This window comes from Dermochelys coriacea, chromosome 20, assembly GCF_009764565.3.
Source record: "Dermochelys coriacea isolate rDerCor1 chromosome 20, rDerCor1.pri.v4, whole genome shotgun sequence".
Lineage (NCBI taxonomy): Eukaryota > Metazoa > Chordata > Testudines > Dermochelyidae > Dermochelys > Dermochelys coriacea.
Window position 1 is genome coordinate 13115016 of NC_050087.2, and position 14259 is coordinate 13129274.

The 14259-nt window shown below is 49.3% G+C and overlaps 1 protein-coding gene across 14 annotated transcripts in view; it reads left to right on the forward strand.

Moving 5' to 3' along the window:
* HDAC7 (histone deacetylase 7) overlaps positions 1-14259 on the forward strand; it is a 247300-nt gene that overhangs the window by 176085 nt on the left and 56956 nt on the right. For all 14 annotated transcript variants that reach the window (XM_038378921.2, XM_043506270.1, XM_043506267.1 and 11 more), the window contains one exon: positions 12711-12907. In XM_038378921.2, coding sequence (XP_038234849.1) covers positions 12711-12907 — 197 coding nt within the window. The remainder of the gene's footprint in view (positions 1-12710; positions 12908-14259) is intronic.

Genomic DNA, 14259 nt, shown 5'->3' on the forward strand with positions numbered 1-14259 from the left:
TGTTAGTCTCTAAGGTGCCACAAGTACTCCTTTTCTTTTTGCGAATACAGACTAACACGGCTGCTACTCTGAAACCTGTCCTGATGACTTAACTTATAGCTTATTTACTATCTCCATTGTACAGACCAGGGAAACTGAGGCACCAAGTGACAGTGGCTTTTCCAGGCACATACAGCAAGTCTGGGGGAGAAATGGGTCTGAGCCCCAGGTCCCATAACCGAAAGCTCATCCTCCCTCACTGCTAGACCCCCCAGAGAGCAGATGAGGGGGATGATTTGATTTTCTACCAGCCCAGACCTCTGCTTTCCATTGGGATGCTCATGGCTAGAGCAGGGCAAGTCATCCAGGAACAGTTTATTCAGGGGGTGTGGCCTATTCTGAGATTTGAGGATGGTCTGCACCCAGAGCTGGATGTGCTCCTTGGTCAGCCATACCCTGTGGATGTCAGTGGAGCTCAGGCCCCAAGATGCTAACAGGCAGTTTGCTTTGAGTTTCACCATCCATCGTGCACTGAGCAGTCACCCAAGTCATGTAATGTTCGGCTCCTTGATTGGGTGGTGGCTACTGAAGTATTTGCAGTGTGACCAGCTGTGTGAACACAGACTGGCATGAGTGCCCCCCCAGCCCCCGCACCCTATGAATGTTCTTATGAACTAAAATTCATTGGCGGGAATGTTGTTGGAAAGCAAACAAAGAGGGAGGTGATGTTCCCGGCCTGGCAGCCTCCCTGCCCCAGTGCTCTCGCAGCTGGATGCACTCTGCTTTCATAAGAACAGCAGACATTTTACTTGCCCCATGCGGCTGGGTGAGTTGAATGGACTTCATGGCTCCAGGACGTGCTGGTGCATTCTGTAGGACCTGTCCAACCCTCAGAGCAGCTGCGACTTTATTCTGTTCGCCATTTCCTCTCTGTTTTCTGCCTCAGTCAAGCCTAGATGGATGTGAGATCCTTCTGGGCTTGCTCTCTGTTACACGGCAGCCTGGGCCGAGAACCCGGCAAAGCCTAATGGCCGTGGGCCAGCAGACCCGAGGTGCAGGAACACCTTAACTCAGCATCAGCAGGCCAGGCCTGGGTTTGGGGAGTTGAGGGGTTGCCTGGTGCAGCCTCTTTGGAGCATTGGAGACCCCAGGAGGACAGGAGCAGCCTTGATGCTATTTCTGGAGATGCTCCTTTCCCAGGTGAGGGAGTCACTTGTGCACACAAGGGACTGTCCATTGAATCCTGTGGGAGCATCTGGCGGGGGTCAGGGAAGGGAATTTATTTACTGTTGCTCTTGGTAAGGGACCCCGGGTAAACCCCAAATCAATTCAAACTGCAGCAGGAGTCACAGCTGAAATAAACAGCTTCCTGTGCCGGAAGGGCCCATGTGGGAATCCAGCGCTGGGAAGCCACTGAGGCAGAGGCATGGGTCCAGAAGATCATAGAGACATTGGCTCTGGTATGGGAGGCCTGGTATCCTTCCTAGCTCTCCCCCTGACTGGCCAGTGAGTCCTGCCCCGACCCAGCAATGGAGTGGAGGGTGGGACATGGGGCAAGGCAACCCCTTCTTTGTTAAATACTTTCAGACATGGCTGACAAGTGCTCCTTCCATCCCCTGCCTCCCTGGTGTTCATGCCACGCCGTCAGCCATTTCTCTTTACTTTGAAAGCAGCAGTCTCGGGCAGCCTCTGCCCACTGTGCTGTCTGCCGCCAGCCGAGGCAGCCTTGGCCGCCGAGTCCCTAGCCACAGTGGAGCTCTCAAGATGCAGCACTGACTAGTGGTCTCAGACCTGCCTTTATGCAGAAGGGCTCATTGAAGAGGAGTTGCTGTGCTAAGCCTACATGCCCTGTGTAGAGGTGCCCAATGTAGTTGCACAGAGTCACACATACGTGGAGGGTGAGCGGGTCCATTTGTCTATTCTCTCTCGGCTGCCTGAGCCCTGTTATGTGCCAGTTACTGCTATTCTCCCTGTGACTCCTTGGGCTGGGACCCAGCTTTGCGCTGAGTTGAGAGTTTGGAGCCAGTTTCTCCACTGCCTGGTTGTTCTGGGAACCAGGAGCAAAACCCTGCGGCTGTGGCTGGCAGAAGCTCCTGGAGGGGAGATGACAACTGGCAAAGGCTCCTGCAGGGTTAACACACACCAAGAGTGACCAGCGGCTGGAGAGACTTTGCAAAGAGAGCAGTCCTGCTGTCTAAGGCCTGGCCCAGCCCTACCCAGTAACCACTTAGCAGCGGTGCCCTCCCCTGTAAACAGTGCCTCTTGGCTGCGTGGACAAGGCCTTTTTCCTGGCTCAGGGCAAGCAGGGAAGGATTGCAGCTTGTTTGTCCTGATGCTCACATCTGGCCACTTGCCTATCCCCGCCCCAGCTCACATCTGACCACTCGCCTAGTCCTCCCTTTCCCCAACACACACATGCTCCCGCTGGTTTCAGAGTTTGTTTTTAATGTGATTAAAGCTAATGAAAAACGATTCATAAATATCCTGCAGATAAGCCTGCCCTTCCCCCAGATCCGCCTTTCATTGCCCATCCCCATCACCGTCCAAGTCGTATGCCTGTTCCCATCACCCCACAGAGTGCAAGTCCCTCCCACCCTCACCCCTGCCATCATCCATCCCCGTCACAGAGTGGGGCATATGCCCTGTTCTTCCCCCTGCCATCTCCCCTCTCCATCACGAGGTGTATGTCCCTCCCCCAGATCCCCCCCCCCGCTATAATGCAGCAACCTCCTATTGTAGAATATCCTTCTTCAGCAAGAGAAATTAAAGTTGCAACTACAAGACCAAAACTTTCAGATCCTAGCTAGATGGACTTTCAAGTGATCTCAGCAATCTGGCTTGGGCATTGGATCATTTCTGAAAATCATTCAGCTAAACACTGAAGGTCTAAGCTGCTAAAACACTCCGTTCTCCAGTCCCTAGCCTTTAAACATAACACGGATGTGGCTGTGCTGCACCTGTGTTAGACCACATCTTGCTGACACGGACCCACTCCCATCTCATTCAGACTGGAGAGTTGTCATTTCAGAGTGGTAAAGGTGTACAAGGCCACTAACTGACCCTAGGCCTACCCCTAGGGATGAAAGTAAAATGAAGCACTTACCGATATAGGGCTGCTCTGCCCCCCCCCCCCCCCGGAAGGAGCAGGCCTGGGGCGGTACTGGGGATCAGCATCCCCCAGCCAGTCCATCTGAGCTCCCTGGCCCGCACCACCCGGGGCACCAGCGGTGATTTAAAGGTTCTCCCTAGCAAGAGCGGCAGCCAAAGCCCCGGGCCCTTTTAAATTGCTGCCTTCGGGCAGCTACTTTTTTTGCCGCCACGTCAGCCGGGGGGTGGACAAAAGGGGCAGCGACATTAAAGTGCAGAGGTACAGGCTGGTACTGGCGGCTAACTTTTACTGGTATGCTGTACCGGCCCGTACTGCCTTACTTTCACCCCTGCCTACCTCAAATATTCTTCCTAAGCTCTCACAGTCTGCCATCAGTTTTGGAGATTTTTTGGAGATAGCCCCTACTCGAGATGCAGAGAGTCAGATCAAAGTGGAGTTGATGTTTTGAACTGGGTCTTGCTCCACGACCTTCACATCTTCCAGGGTCGAAAATGATGGGGTACTTTTCATTCTGCCAGGCGACCTCATCTGGATCATCAGCACAGGCTTGAAGCTGTAAGTAGTGTATTGAAAACCTTCCCAGATAGTCAACATCATCCAATCCATATCAATGTTGCAGTAATCATACCTAATGTGAGTACCACGAACTACCCTCACTGGAGCTATTGGAACGCAAACTGGCCCAGCTTTACACATTTCACAGACCGGTACATAACTTGTATCCTGCATGACGTCTCTATTGAAAAAGCTGACATTCTGTCCACAAGAGCCATTTACAAAGCAGACACCAAATCCGTTCCCAGAGGTTGCAATGAGACTCTACATTCCTTGCCTAGATGTGGAGTGTGCAGAACTCGAGCAATATGAAGAGCATGGCGATCCAGCCATTGACACACGTGTGTTAAAAGCTTAAATGCTTCTAGATGAGCAAAATGGGATCAGGCTGTCACTGAGCTAAACGTGCCAAGATCCAGCCGCAATTCAGCAGACTTGGGCACTAATCAGAAGACTTGGTGCCGCTCAAAAGCCTCCAGCACGGTACCATACCCAGTCTCTCCAAACAGTGCTACCCACCTGACACATGCTCAAAGGATAAGGATAAGGAAAAAAGTAGTAGGGAGGCCATTCCTCTGGGTTCCAGCCAGACGGTCCTGACTTTGTAAAGCCCTGTCTATGTCCAGGAGCAATTTAGAACTGGAAGTGGCTTTGTCTGGTAAAAATTGAGGAGGAGACTGTGGAGTTGGTGAACGCCATTTTTCAGAGTGCGCTGCCCCCAACCCCAGGGTGTGACCTCACTGCATGCAAAGTTACGCCAGCGGGAGCAGGGCTGGCGCGGAGGGGGGCAGGCATGGCACAAGTGGGCCCATGTAGGCGAAGGCAGGACAGCACCATCATGCAGTGTTCTGCACGTAGGGGTGGGCCCATGCTCCACAGCTGGGCCAGCTGCAGCAGCTGCCCTTCCCTCTCACTGGCTGCTTGAGACTGCAACCCAAGCAGCCAGGCAATACTTTGACAGGGCTAATGGCTGGTTAGACTGCTGCAGGGGGCCTAGGCTGGCTTGTCCAGAAGCCTCTGAGGTGACAATACTCAAACTATGAGCTGATGAGGAGGGATAGGAGCTTTTGCAGGGTGCACAGAATGCAAAAGGTCAGATTCTAGAAATGCCAGAGAGGAAAACACAGCCTGACATGGGGGCCCAGGAGAGGGAAGAATCAAAGACACCTCACAAGTTAATGGTCTGAGTGACTGACAGGAAGATGATGGTGTTTCAACAGTGAAGGAAAATGCAGGACAGGCTGCAGAGAAAAGGAGTTCCGTTTTTTATCATATTAAATTTAAGATGAAGGGAAGACAACCAGGAGGGGATATCAAAGAGAGCAAGAGGGCAAGGCTGAAATACAGGGTTGAGTGGATGGAGACAAATCAGAATTAGAAAGGTAACTTTGTGGATCAAGGCCAGGGTTCTGGTGACTGAGAGGTGGCTAATAGGCTGTTAGAACTGAAGCTTTCCTAAGACAAGGGCCTGATCCTGGAAGTAAGTCAGGCTCTAGCAGGAACCCATGTCTGTCCCCGGTGGTCCACCAATAAACTTTGTGAGCAAAACAGTGACAGACAGTGTGCTTAAAGATTCTTATACCCAGACTCCAAGCCGGAGTGCATGCTCTAAAAAAAATCCAGAGGAGAAACATAAGGCTTACAGCTGAATTTTGGTCTGGATAAGCACCTAACAATGAAACAGTCTCTCAGTAAGGGTGCACTGGGGGCTGGTCTGAAAATAGTGGGAGAATCCCTTTCTAGCCAACTGCTGCACCTCATGTTAGCACTTGTGTGGCACCATTACTTCCGCAGCTAGGCAGAGCAATGGTGGAAGCAGCACCTTATGGAACGTGGCTGTATTTCAGAATAACCCATGTAGAATATAGAATATCAGGGTTGGAAGGGACCTCAGGAGGTCATCTAGTCCAACTCCCTGCTCAAAGCAGGACCAACCCCCAACTAAATCATCCCAGACAGGGCCTTAAAAACCGCTAAGGATGGAGATTCCACCATCTCCCTAGGTAACCCATTCCAGTGCTTCACCACTCTCCTAGTGAAATAGTGTTTCCTAATATCAACCTAAATCTCCCCCTCTGCAACTTGAGACCATTACTCCTCATTCTGTCATCTGCTACCACTGAGAATAGTCTAGATCCATCCTCTTTAGAACCCCCTTTCAGGTAGTTGAAAGCAGCTGCCAAATCTCCCCTCATTCTTCTCTTCTGCAGACTAAATAAGCCCAGTTCCCTCAGCCTCTCCTAATAAATTACATGCTCCAGCCCCCTAATAATTTTTGTTGCCCTCCACTGGACTCTTTCCAATTTTTCCACATCCTTCTTGTAGTGTGGGGCCCAAAATGGGACACAGTACTCCAGATGAGGCCTCACCAATGCCAAGTAGAGGGGAATGATCACGTCCCTCGATCTGCAGGCAATGCCCCTGCCTATACAGCCCAAAATGCCCTTAGCCTTCTTGACAACAAGGGCACACTGTTGACTCATATGCAGCTTCTCATCCATAGTAACTCCTAGTTCCTTTTCTGCAGAACTGCTGCCTAGCCATTTGGTCCCTAGTCTGTAGCAGTGCATGGGATTCTTCCCTCCTAAGTGCAGGACTATGCACTTGTCCTTGTTGAACCTCACCAGATTGCTTTTGGCCCAATCCTCTAATTTGTCTAGGTCCCTCTGTATCCTATCCTCCAGCATATCTACCACTCCTCCCAGTTTAGTGTCATCTGCAAACTTGCTGAGGGTGCAATCCACGCCATCCTCCTGATTGTTAATGAAGATATTGAACAAAACTGGCCCCAGGACCGACCCTTGGGACACTCCACTTGATACCGGCTGCCAACTAGACATGGATCCATTGACCATCACCTGTTGAACCCAACGATCTAGCCAGTTTTCTGTCCACCTTATAGTCCATTCATCCAATCCATACTTCTTTAACTTGCTGGCAAGAATACTGTGGGAGACCGTATCAAAAGCTTTGCTAAAGTCAAGGAACCACACGTCCACTGCTTTTCCCCTCATCCACAGAGCCAGTTAACTCATCATAGAAGGCAATTAGGTTAGTCAGGCATGACTTGCCCTAGTCAGGCATGACTTGCTCTTAAATGCATATTACTTAAGTGCATGTACCTTAAATGCATATTACTGAGGTCATTCAAACCAGCTGGAATGTGTGGCTCATGTTTGATCATCTTAGTGTTCCCCACATGTAGCTTCTTCATTGCAGAAAAGAGTAGCAAAAGTAACACAGCCAAAGGACTCAGGGATTCTAGGTTTGCTAACATCTGCTATTTCACTCAGAGCAGAGGGTCCGATTCAGATCTGGTGTTAGTGTGAAGCTAGTATTTTGCATACAAGCATCAAAAAGAAACTTCTTCACTGTGCCCTGCTGGGGCTCTTGGTATTGCTCTGTTTAGGTTCTTATGCTGTCCCCACCTCCCCAGCACAGTGTGGGAACACCTGTCAGTCTTTCTGAATCCAGGGAAATCTCTGAGTCTTTTTAAAATCTTGATCCCTGGTGGAAAATTAATAATCTCCATGATCAGGATGAATACACTGCTGCTTGTACAAGTAGCTTGTTCCCTCAAACATGATTCATGATTCATGATCAATCCTCTGCTGTGGTCGATAAAGGCAATATTGTCTTGGAGTTTGTGTGTTTCAGCACGGTGACTATAAACAATGTCATTTAATCCCAAATGGCCAAAAGAATCTGAGTTCATTGCTAAAAGCAGGAAAGGAGAGCGCCATGCATTCTGCAGCCTGAGTCGGTGGGATATATATGTCAGCAGTCGTGGAAAAGAAGATTTGAATCAATGCATTTCTTCTGAAAAGCATAAACAGAACTCGCAGAGTACAGCTACTTCAACTAATATAGAGAATTTCTTCAAAGCTAGTGTGTTGCCTTGTGACAATAATGTGACTGCTGCTGAACTTTGCAAATTGTTCCATGCTGTTATGCATCACCATTCTTCCTGAAGCATTGACTGTTGCATAAAAGTTGATAAAACTGTTTACTGTGACTTGTCTGTAGCTAAAAACTTGACTTGATGAAATACCATGGCTAAAGCACTGAGTGAGAACATTTTAGCCCCATATTCAGTTCAGAAGCATTTATGATATATTAAGGCTAATGATCTATATTTCTCTTTGGTGCTTCAAATAAGGGAGCAACAAAATGTTTTCTATTAGTCTTAAGGTTTTTCAGTTTTGAAAAAAAAGGATTACATACTTTCTCTTTTCAGAGTAGCAGCCGTGTTAGTCTGTATTCGCAAAAAGAAAAGGAATACTTGTGGCACCTTAGAGACTAACAAATTTAATAGAGCATAAGCTTTCGTGAGCTACAGCTCACTTCATCGGATGCATTTGGTGGAAAAAACAGAGGGGAGATTGATATACACACACCTCTTATACTTTCTCTTGGCTTTTTACAATGATAATCAGGAATCTCTTCTAGCCACTGCCACAGAAATATTTGGAAAACTCAAGACTTTTTACCTCAGTTTGGAGAAGCTGTCAGCGTATGCAGCTGATAATGCCAGTGTAAATTATGGGATGTATAACAGCATTTACCAGAAACTGAAAAATGTCAAAGAGGACATTATAGCAGCCCACTGCTTAGGACACATTCTTCATAACATAATAAAGTATGCAACAATTAAACTTGATATTGATGTAGAACATTTAATTCTAAAGGTTTATTCCCACTTCAACATTTCTACCACTAGAACAGAACAATTAAAGGAGATTTGTGACTTTGTTGAGGTGGAAAAGTGCAATCTGTTCAGACACATTGTTACCAGGTGACTGACTTTTTTGCCAGCAATCAATAGATTACCGAAGTGCTGGAAACCACTAACTAGCTATTTCCAGAGTTTAGGAGAGTAAGAGTGTCCCAAAATAAGTTGGGAATGCTTTGGGGACAAGGACATTGCCAATGAGGTAGTTGAAAGATATTTTCTCTTTCTGAGCTGTACTCTGAAGCTATTCAAAGACTGTAATGAGGCTTTAGAAGCCACGTGCTTTAGTATTATTTCAGTTACTGAGCTCTTGAATGGATTGAATATGAAACTGGAGAGAAGGATTAGGGACAAGTTCTTTGGCTACACAGTGAATTCTAAGCTTGAGGAGAAATAAAGGGAATCGGCTGGATGTAGAGAGCATGAAAGCAGAGCTCCAGATATACATCAGTTTAACAGGGGAATGCAAAAATATGTAAAAAGAAAAGGAGTACTTGTGGCACCTTAGAGACTAACAAATTTATTAGAGCATAAGCTTTCGTGAGCTACAGCTCACTTCATCGGATGCATCCGATGAAGTGAGCTGTAGCTCACGAAAGCTTATGCTCTAATAAATTTGTTAGTCTCTAAGGTGCCACAAGTACTCCTTTTCTTTTTGCGAATACAGACTAACACGGCTGCTACTCTGAAACCTGTCAAAAATATGTACACTGAATTCCTCAAGAAGAAAGAACTTCTGAAAGAGGCCCATTGAAAATAAGTAAAGCCTGTGAGCTTGATAACAGCCCCCCTGAATTCTTGAAAAAACTGGGAAAACCTAGTAAATAACAGCTAGCCACCTTTCTATCTAGAGTCATCCAGGAGCATCAAATACCTAACATCTGGCACAGAGAAAAAGTAATAGCCATGCCAAATCCTGAAAAAGACCACTAACATGTGAGTTACTGCACTGTCTCTTTGCTATGCTGAATGTACAAATTACTTGAAAGGCTTCAGGGATGACTTATTTACAGTCTAAGTACCTAGATCAGGGACAAATATTTAATACAGGGCTCTGCAGTCTAGCAGAGAAAGGTCTAACATGATCCAATGGCTGGAAGTTGAAGCTAGGCAAATTCAGATCCCTCCCTCTGCCATCACCTGTCCCTATCACACAATGAGGAGTGTACCCCTCCCTCCAACCCCTGCCATCACCTGTCCAGCAGGACATATATCCATAACCCAGGCCTCTGCCATCACTCAGCCCCATCACACAGAATTGCACACATCGCTCACACTTCTGAAAGGAGCTCCAGTGTGGCCCCAAGCATGGAGCAGATTGAGAGCGTTAATGTGTACAGCATGCAAACCTCCTGCAGAGAGGCTGCAAACTCAGAGGTTTGTGATGGAGGGGCAAAAGCTGCTCCCCTAAGCCACCATGTGAGAGCCCAGCGCAAGGTGTGTTTCTGAGGAAATAACTCAGAGGTGTGAACTGTTCGCCAAGATGCTAAAGTGTTTGTAGTGGAATTGTGTTAAAATATTTCTACCCTGGTCCTTAGTGCCATTGAATCGCTGAGCTCAGGGCAGTCAGGGCTGTACATTTTAGGAGGGTCAGAGCCATATTTGTACCTTTCATTCTGCACCAAAAGGTGATAGAATCTGAAAAATTTAAACGCAGTTCATTTTTTGAGGCAGAGGGCTGTTTCTTGGGAACCCCCCAAATTTGAACCCATAATTCTAACCTGGGGCCCAGTGAGGCATAACATTTTACAGTCTGCACAGGCATGTGGATTTTAGAGCACTTTGAACCTGGGACTCTTAATGGGGTTCAGCAAGAGACACTCCTTAGAGTCCGGATCACTGCCACTTCCCCCTGTGAGATGTTGGAAAGGGCAGGGCACAGGCTATATCTGTCGTGTTCCACCTTCCAGCTACAAGGTCTAAAAGGTTGGCTGTGGGTTTTTTTTAATCTGACACTTGAGTCATTGCTCCATGGGTTTCTTTAGGTTGTATCCTCAACATTTCTGCCTTTTACTGTAGCAGTTTAGTCTCAGTTGCCAGATTTCATCACTGGTTGCAAAGTAAGCAAAGCCCTGGTTGCTGGGGGTTTTCAAGCTTGTCCTTAATCTCTGGAGCGTGAAAATGTGATTAGTGGCTCGGACACAGACTCTGTGGATGGAGGTTTTCAAAGGCGTCTGAGAGAGTCCTCACTTTCTCCTGACCTCTGGACCTAAGCTTCCCACCTCTAAATGCAGCTGATAACCCTCCTTGACTGTTTAGACGGCGAGGTCTTCAGGGCATGAAGGGACTGTGCAGTGCCCAGCACAATGGGGCACAGGATGCCTTCACAGAACGGCAGCAATTGCAAACTTAGGAAAGCCCTGAATGCACTGTTACCTTGAGTTACTCCAACTTCAGAGCTGGAATGAAGAAGGAGGAGCCAGCACCCTGGGATACCTCCCCCAGCAATCTGCAGGCCACCAGCAAGTATCCCTTGGGCCCATTGGGAGAGCGGCTGTGACCCAGGGAACACTGCAGAACACTTCTGCGGGTGTTGCTGGTGACACCTGCTTCTGCACTTGCTTGGACAATGCTGCCAACCCCAATCATTTAACAAGTCATGAGTCCCCTGTCCCCTCTCCCCATCATGAAATAGGCTTAAAAATCATGAGATTTTAATGACTTTGGGGTTCTGCTTATTTGCCTTCTAGTTTCTGAGTCTTTAGGAGTCACTTTCTCAAGCTTTTCTCTACAATCACAAGAGCTGGAAACTTACCCTGTTTTAAAAAATGAAAGTTGCAATTCTGTCTCATGTGATCACCTGACTCCAGGCGCTGGGGCTTTAAGAAGAGAACAAATGTCATGAGAACTGCAGTAAAAGCATTAAAGCTGGCAACACTGCATGTACTGGAGGAATTTATCCTTCAATACACATCTCAGGGGAGTGTTCTCCAGGTACGCACAGGACTGCTTGAACCAGTCTGGGCCCTGGATTTAGATTGCAGAGGAGTTTGTGCTGTTATGGGAACAGATGTGTGTGCGTGGTGGGCAAGTGGGTGTTTCAGGCTTGGGTAAGGAAGGGGCTCTAATGATGTTTTTTTAGTAGGTTTCCATTATTAAGTGGAGTTATAGGTGCAGGGGGGTGATTCACAATGGCGCCGCCTTGCCCAGCAGTGCCTGTCATATGGCTCAGAGTCAGACCTGCTGGGTTTAGTGCCTGACCCCTTGTCTACACACAGGAGCTGCACTGGCATCACTTAAACTGGATCTTAGTTTGGTTTAAACCAGTTTCATTTCAGTTTAACTTAAGTTGATTCCATAGCTGATAGAACAAAATCTGTTTAAATTTGTATCTTAGCTCAGTGGCTGTGACGTGCTCTGGCAGAGACGCCCTTCAACGGCTTTAGCACTTTTGACTTCTCTCAGCCCTGCAGGAGACAGCCCGGCTGGATGGGTGCATGTGGCGTATGCGTTATCACTTAATTCCAGGAGCAGGACCTTTGGGACAGCGAGGATAAGAAAATATCCCAGAGGAATTCTACGTTCCCAGGGAACTCTGCGCGTATGTCTACACTGCAGTTAAACATCTGTGGCTGGCCTGTGCTAGCTAACTCAGGCTAAGGGACTTGGGCTAAGTGGCTGTTTAATTGTGGTGTAAACACTTGGGCTTGGACTGCAGCCTGAGCTCTGGGACCCTCCCAACTCACAAGGTCCTAGAGCCCAGGCTCGAGGCCCAAGTGTGAACATCTGAACTGCAAGCCCAAGTCAGCTGGCACGGGCCAGCCGTGGATTTTTAATTACAGTGTAGACATACTCTGTCAGGCCAGTAGGCAGAGAGCCAACCCTAGCTAGCCGTGAGCTGAGCACGCTGGATTGGAGTTCACCAGAGGCCAGCTGCCAGGGCTCCAGAAGACTGCAGAAGATGCTGCTGCTCTCGTGTAGGATTTTCTGTTTTGAGTATTATGCACTGGGGATGGGCCAGGCCTGGGCCTCTAGATCCAATCCCCTCCACCTAACTGATCTGCATCCAGGTCAGAACCTACGGGTTGTGGCCCTCACAGGCACAAAACTGCACAGGGTGAGCAGTTCTTTATGATCCACTTCAACCCTTCCCATTGCCCAAGGAAAGAAACAGGTGCTGAAGTTCTCTTCCTGTAGTGAAGGGGCTCTATGTCAGTGCCCAGGTGGGGGGTTCCCTCCTTGTCCCCTGGGGCCAGGACAAGGGTCCCCAGTGTGGTGGTGTGGGCAGCCCTTTGGGGCCTGTGCTGGGGCTCTCCTCTCTCCAGCAGCCTGTGGGGACACATTGGGGTGCCAAATCAGACAATGACTGAACTCTCCCTGCTTCTTTCTTGCCAGCTGCTGTGAACCTGTGCGTCTCCCTGCGGGTGCCTCAGGCTGTCCCCATGGACCTGCGGATCGGACAGCGCTTCGTCAAGCCCGGCTCCGACACCGCTCTGCTGGCTCTCAAGCAGACGCAGCAACTGCAGCACCAGCTCTTCTTGGCCAGCCTGCACCAGCAGCAGGTGGAGCAGTTCACCCACCAGCACATGCGGGTAGGAACACGCTCCCGGGCCTCTGGGGGGCCACAGGGCCAAGCTCCAGGCTGTGGGGACACATCGCACCAGTAGCTCTTGGGGCGGGTTGAGGAGGCACTTGCCTGCTGCAAACACACTGGGAGCCTGCTTCAGTCAGTCAGCACAGGGGGAGTGAAGCTGGCAGCCACCCCCTGGCTCTGAGCACAGCTGTGCTGGGGAGCAGGAGGCCCCCAGGCCCCAGAAGGACCAAGCCGTTGTCAGTGATCAGAACTCGAGGGAGCTCAAGGAGCAGCGGTTATGTCTGGCTTCCCAGGCAATACCAATGGGATGGTGCTCCAGATAGTGGTCTGGGCAGATCCCTGGCTCCCCCGGTCTCTCATCAGACGTCATTGTTTATTTCTCTTGTCTCTGAGACTGGAGTGAATCATCCCACAAACCTCCAAGATCCCAAATGAAAGGGGGGAAGTTACAGGACAAATGCTGGGCTACTCTTGTCAGTCTCTGGGTCTGAGCTATGCTACCCAGCCCTGGCTGCCACTTTTGGTGGAGATGCCGGAGGCAGCCTCTGCTCTTGAGCACCCTCCACCCTGTGTGACCCTCTCCCTTCTTACTCCCTTACACTGTCCATTATCCTGGCAGGTGTAGAGGCATCCCCTGTCATGGGCTTTTTGCCTGGCCCCAAATAAAGTGATCCCAACACCATGTGTTCACATGGCTCAGCGCTGGGTCCATGCAGCGTGGCCAATGGTGATGAAAAGTAGGAAGTCACCTTCTGGTCTGGCTTTTCGCAGGGATCACAGGAGGCCACAGTTAGCAGTGCTTTCCCCTGTCAAGGCCTGAGAAGTCTACAGTCCATGTCTATGTGAACACAGCTCTCCTGGTCACCGAGAACATAGGGATTGTCCAGCAGTGACTCCTCCCCTGTTTCTGGCAGTGGCAGCACCAGCTGCTTGAGAACAAGGGGCAAGAAAACCTGGAATGGGCCCAAGGAAGGGCTGGGGGCTGGATCAGATGGTGCAAAGCCAAGAGTTCTGTCCAGGGCAGAGCCAAGTTGACAAGCCAGATCAATTCCCCAGGCCATGGCAGAACCTTGACAGCAAAGTTTGCATTTCCAGGTCTCTGCTCTGCGCCCTGTGTCCTTGACCACGAAGGTCAGAACCTTCCAGACCCTCCAGTAAATGTGGTGGTGTAGGCAGGGTCAGTCCATCCCTGGAGTCCCAGAACTGATCCCTCCATCTGATTCCAGGAAGAAGCCAAAACCAGTGGCCCTCTTCTCAGAGGTCTCCTTTCCAGGCCGGCAGGACAGTCGCCAATCCTGGAGCTCTCAGGATTGTTCCAGGGCTGCCTATGCTGACAGAAAGCCCAAAGGG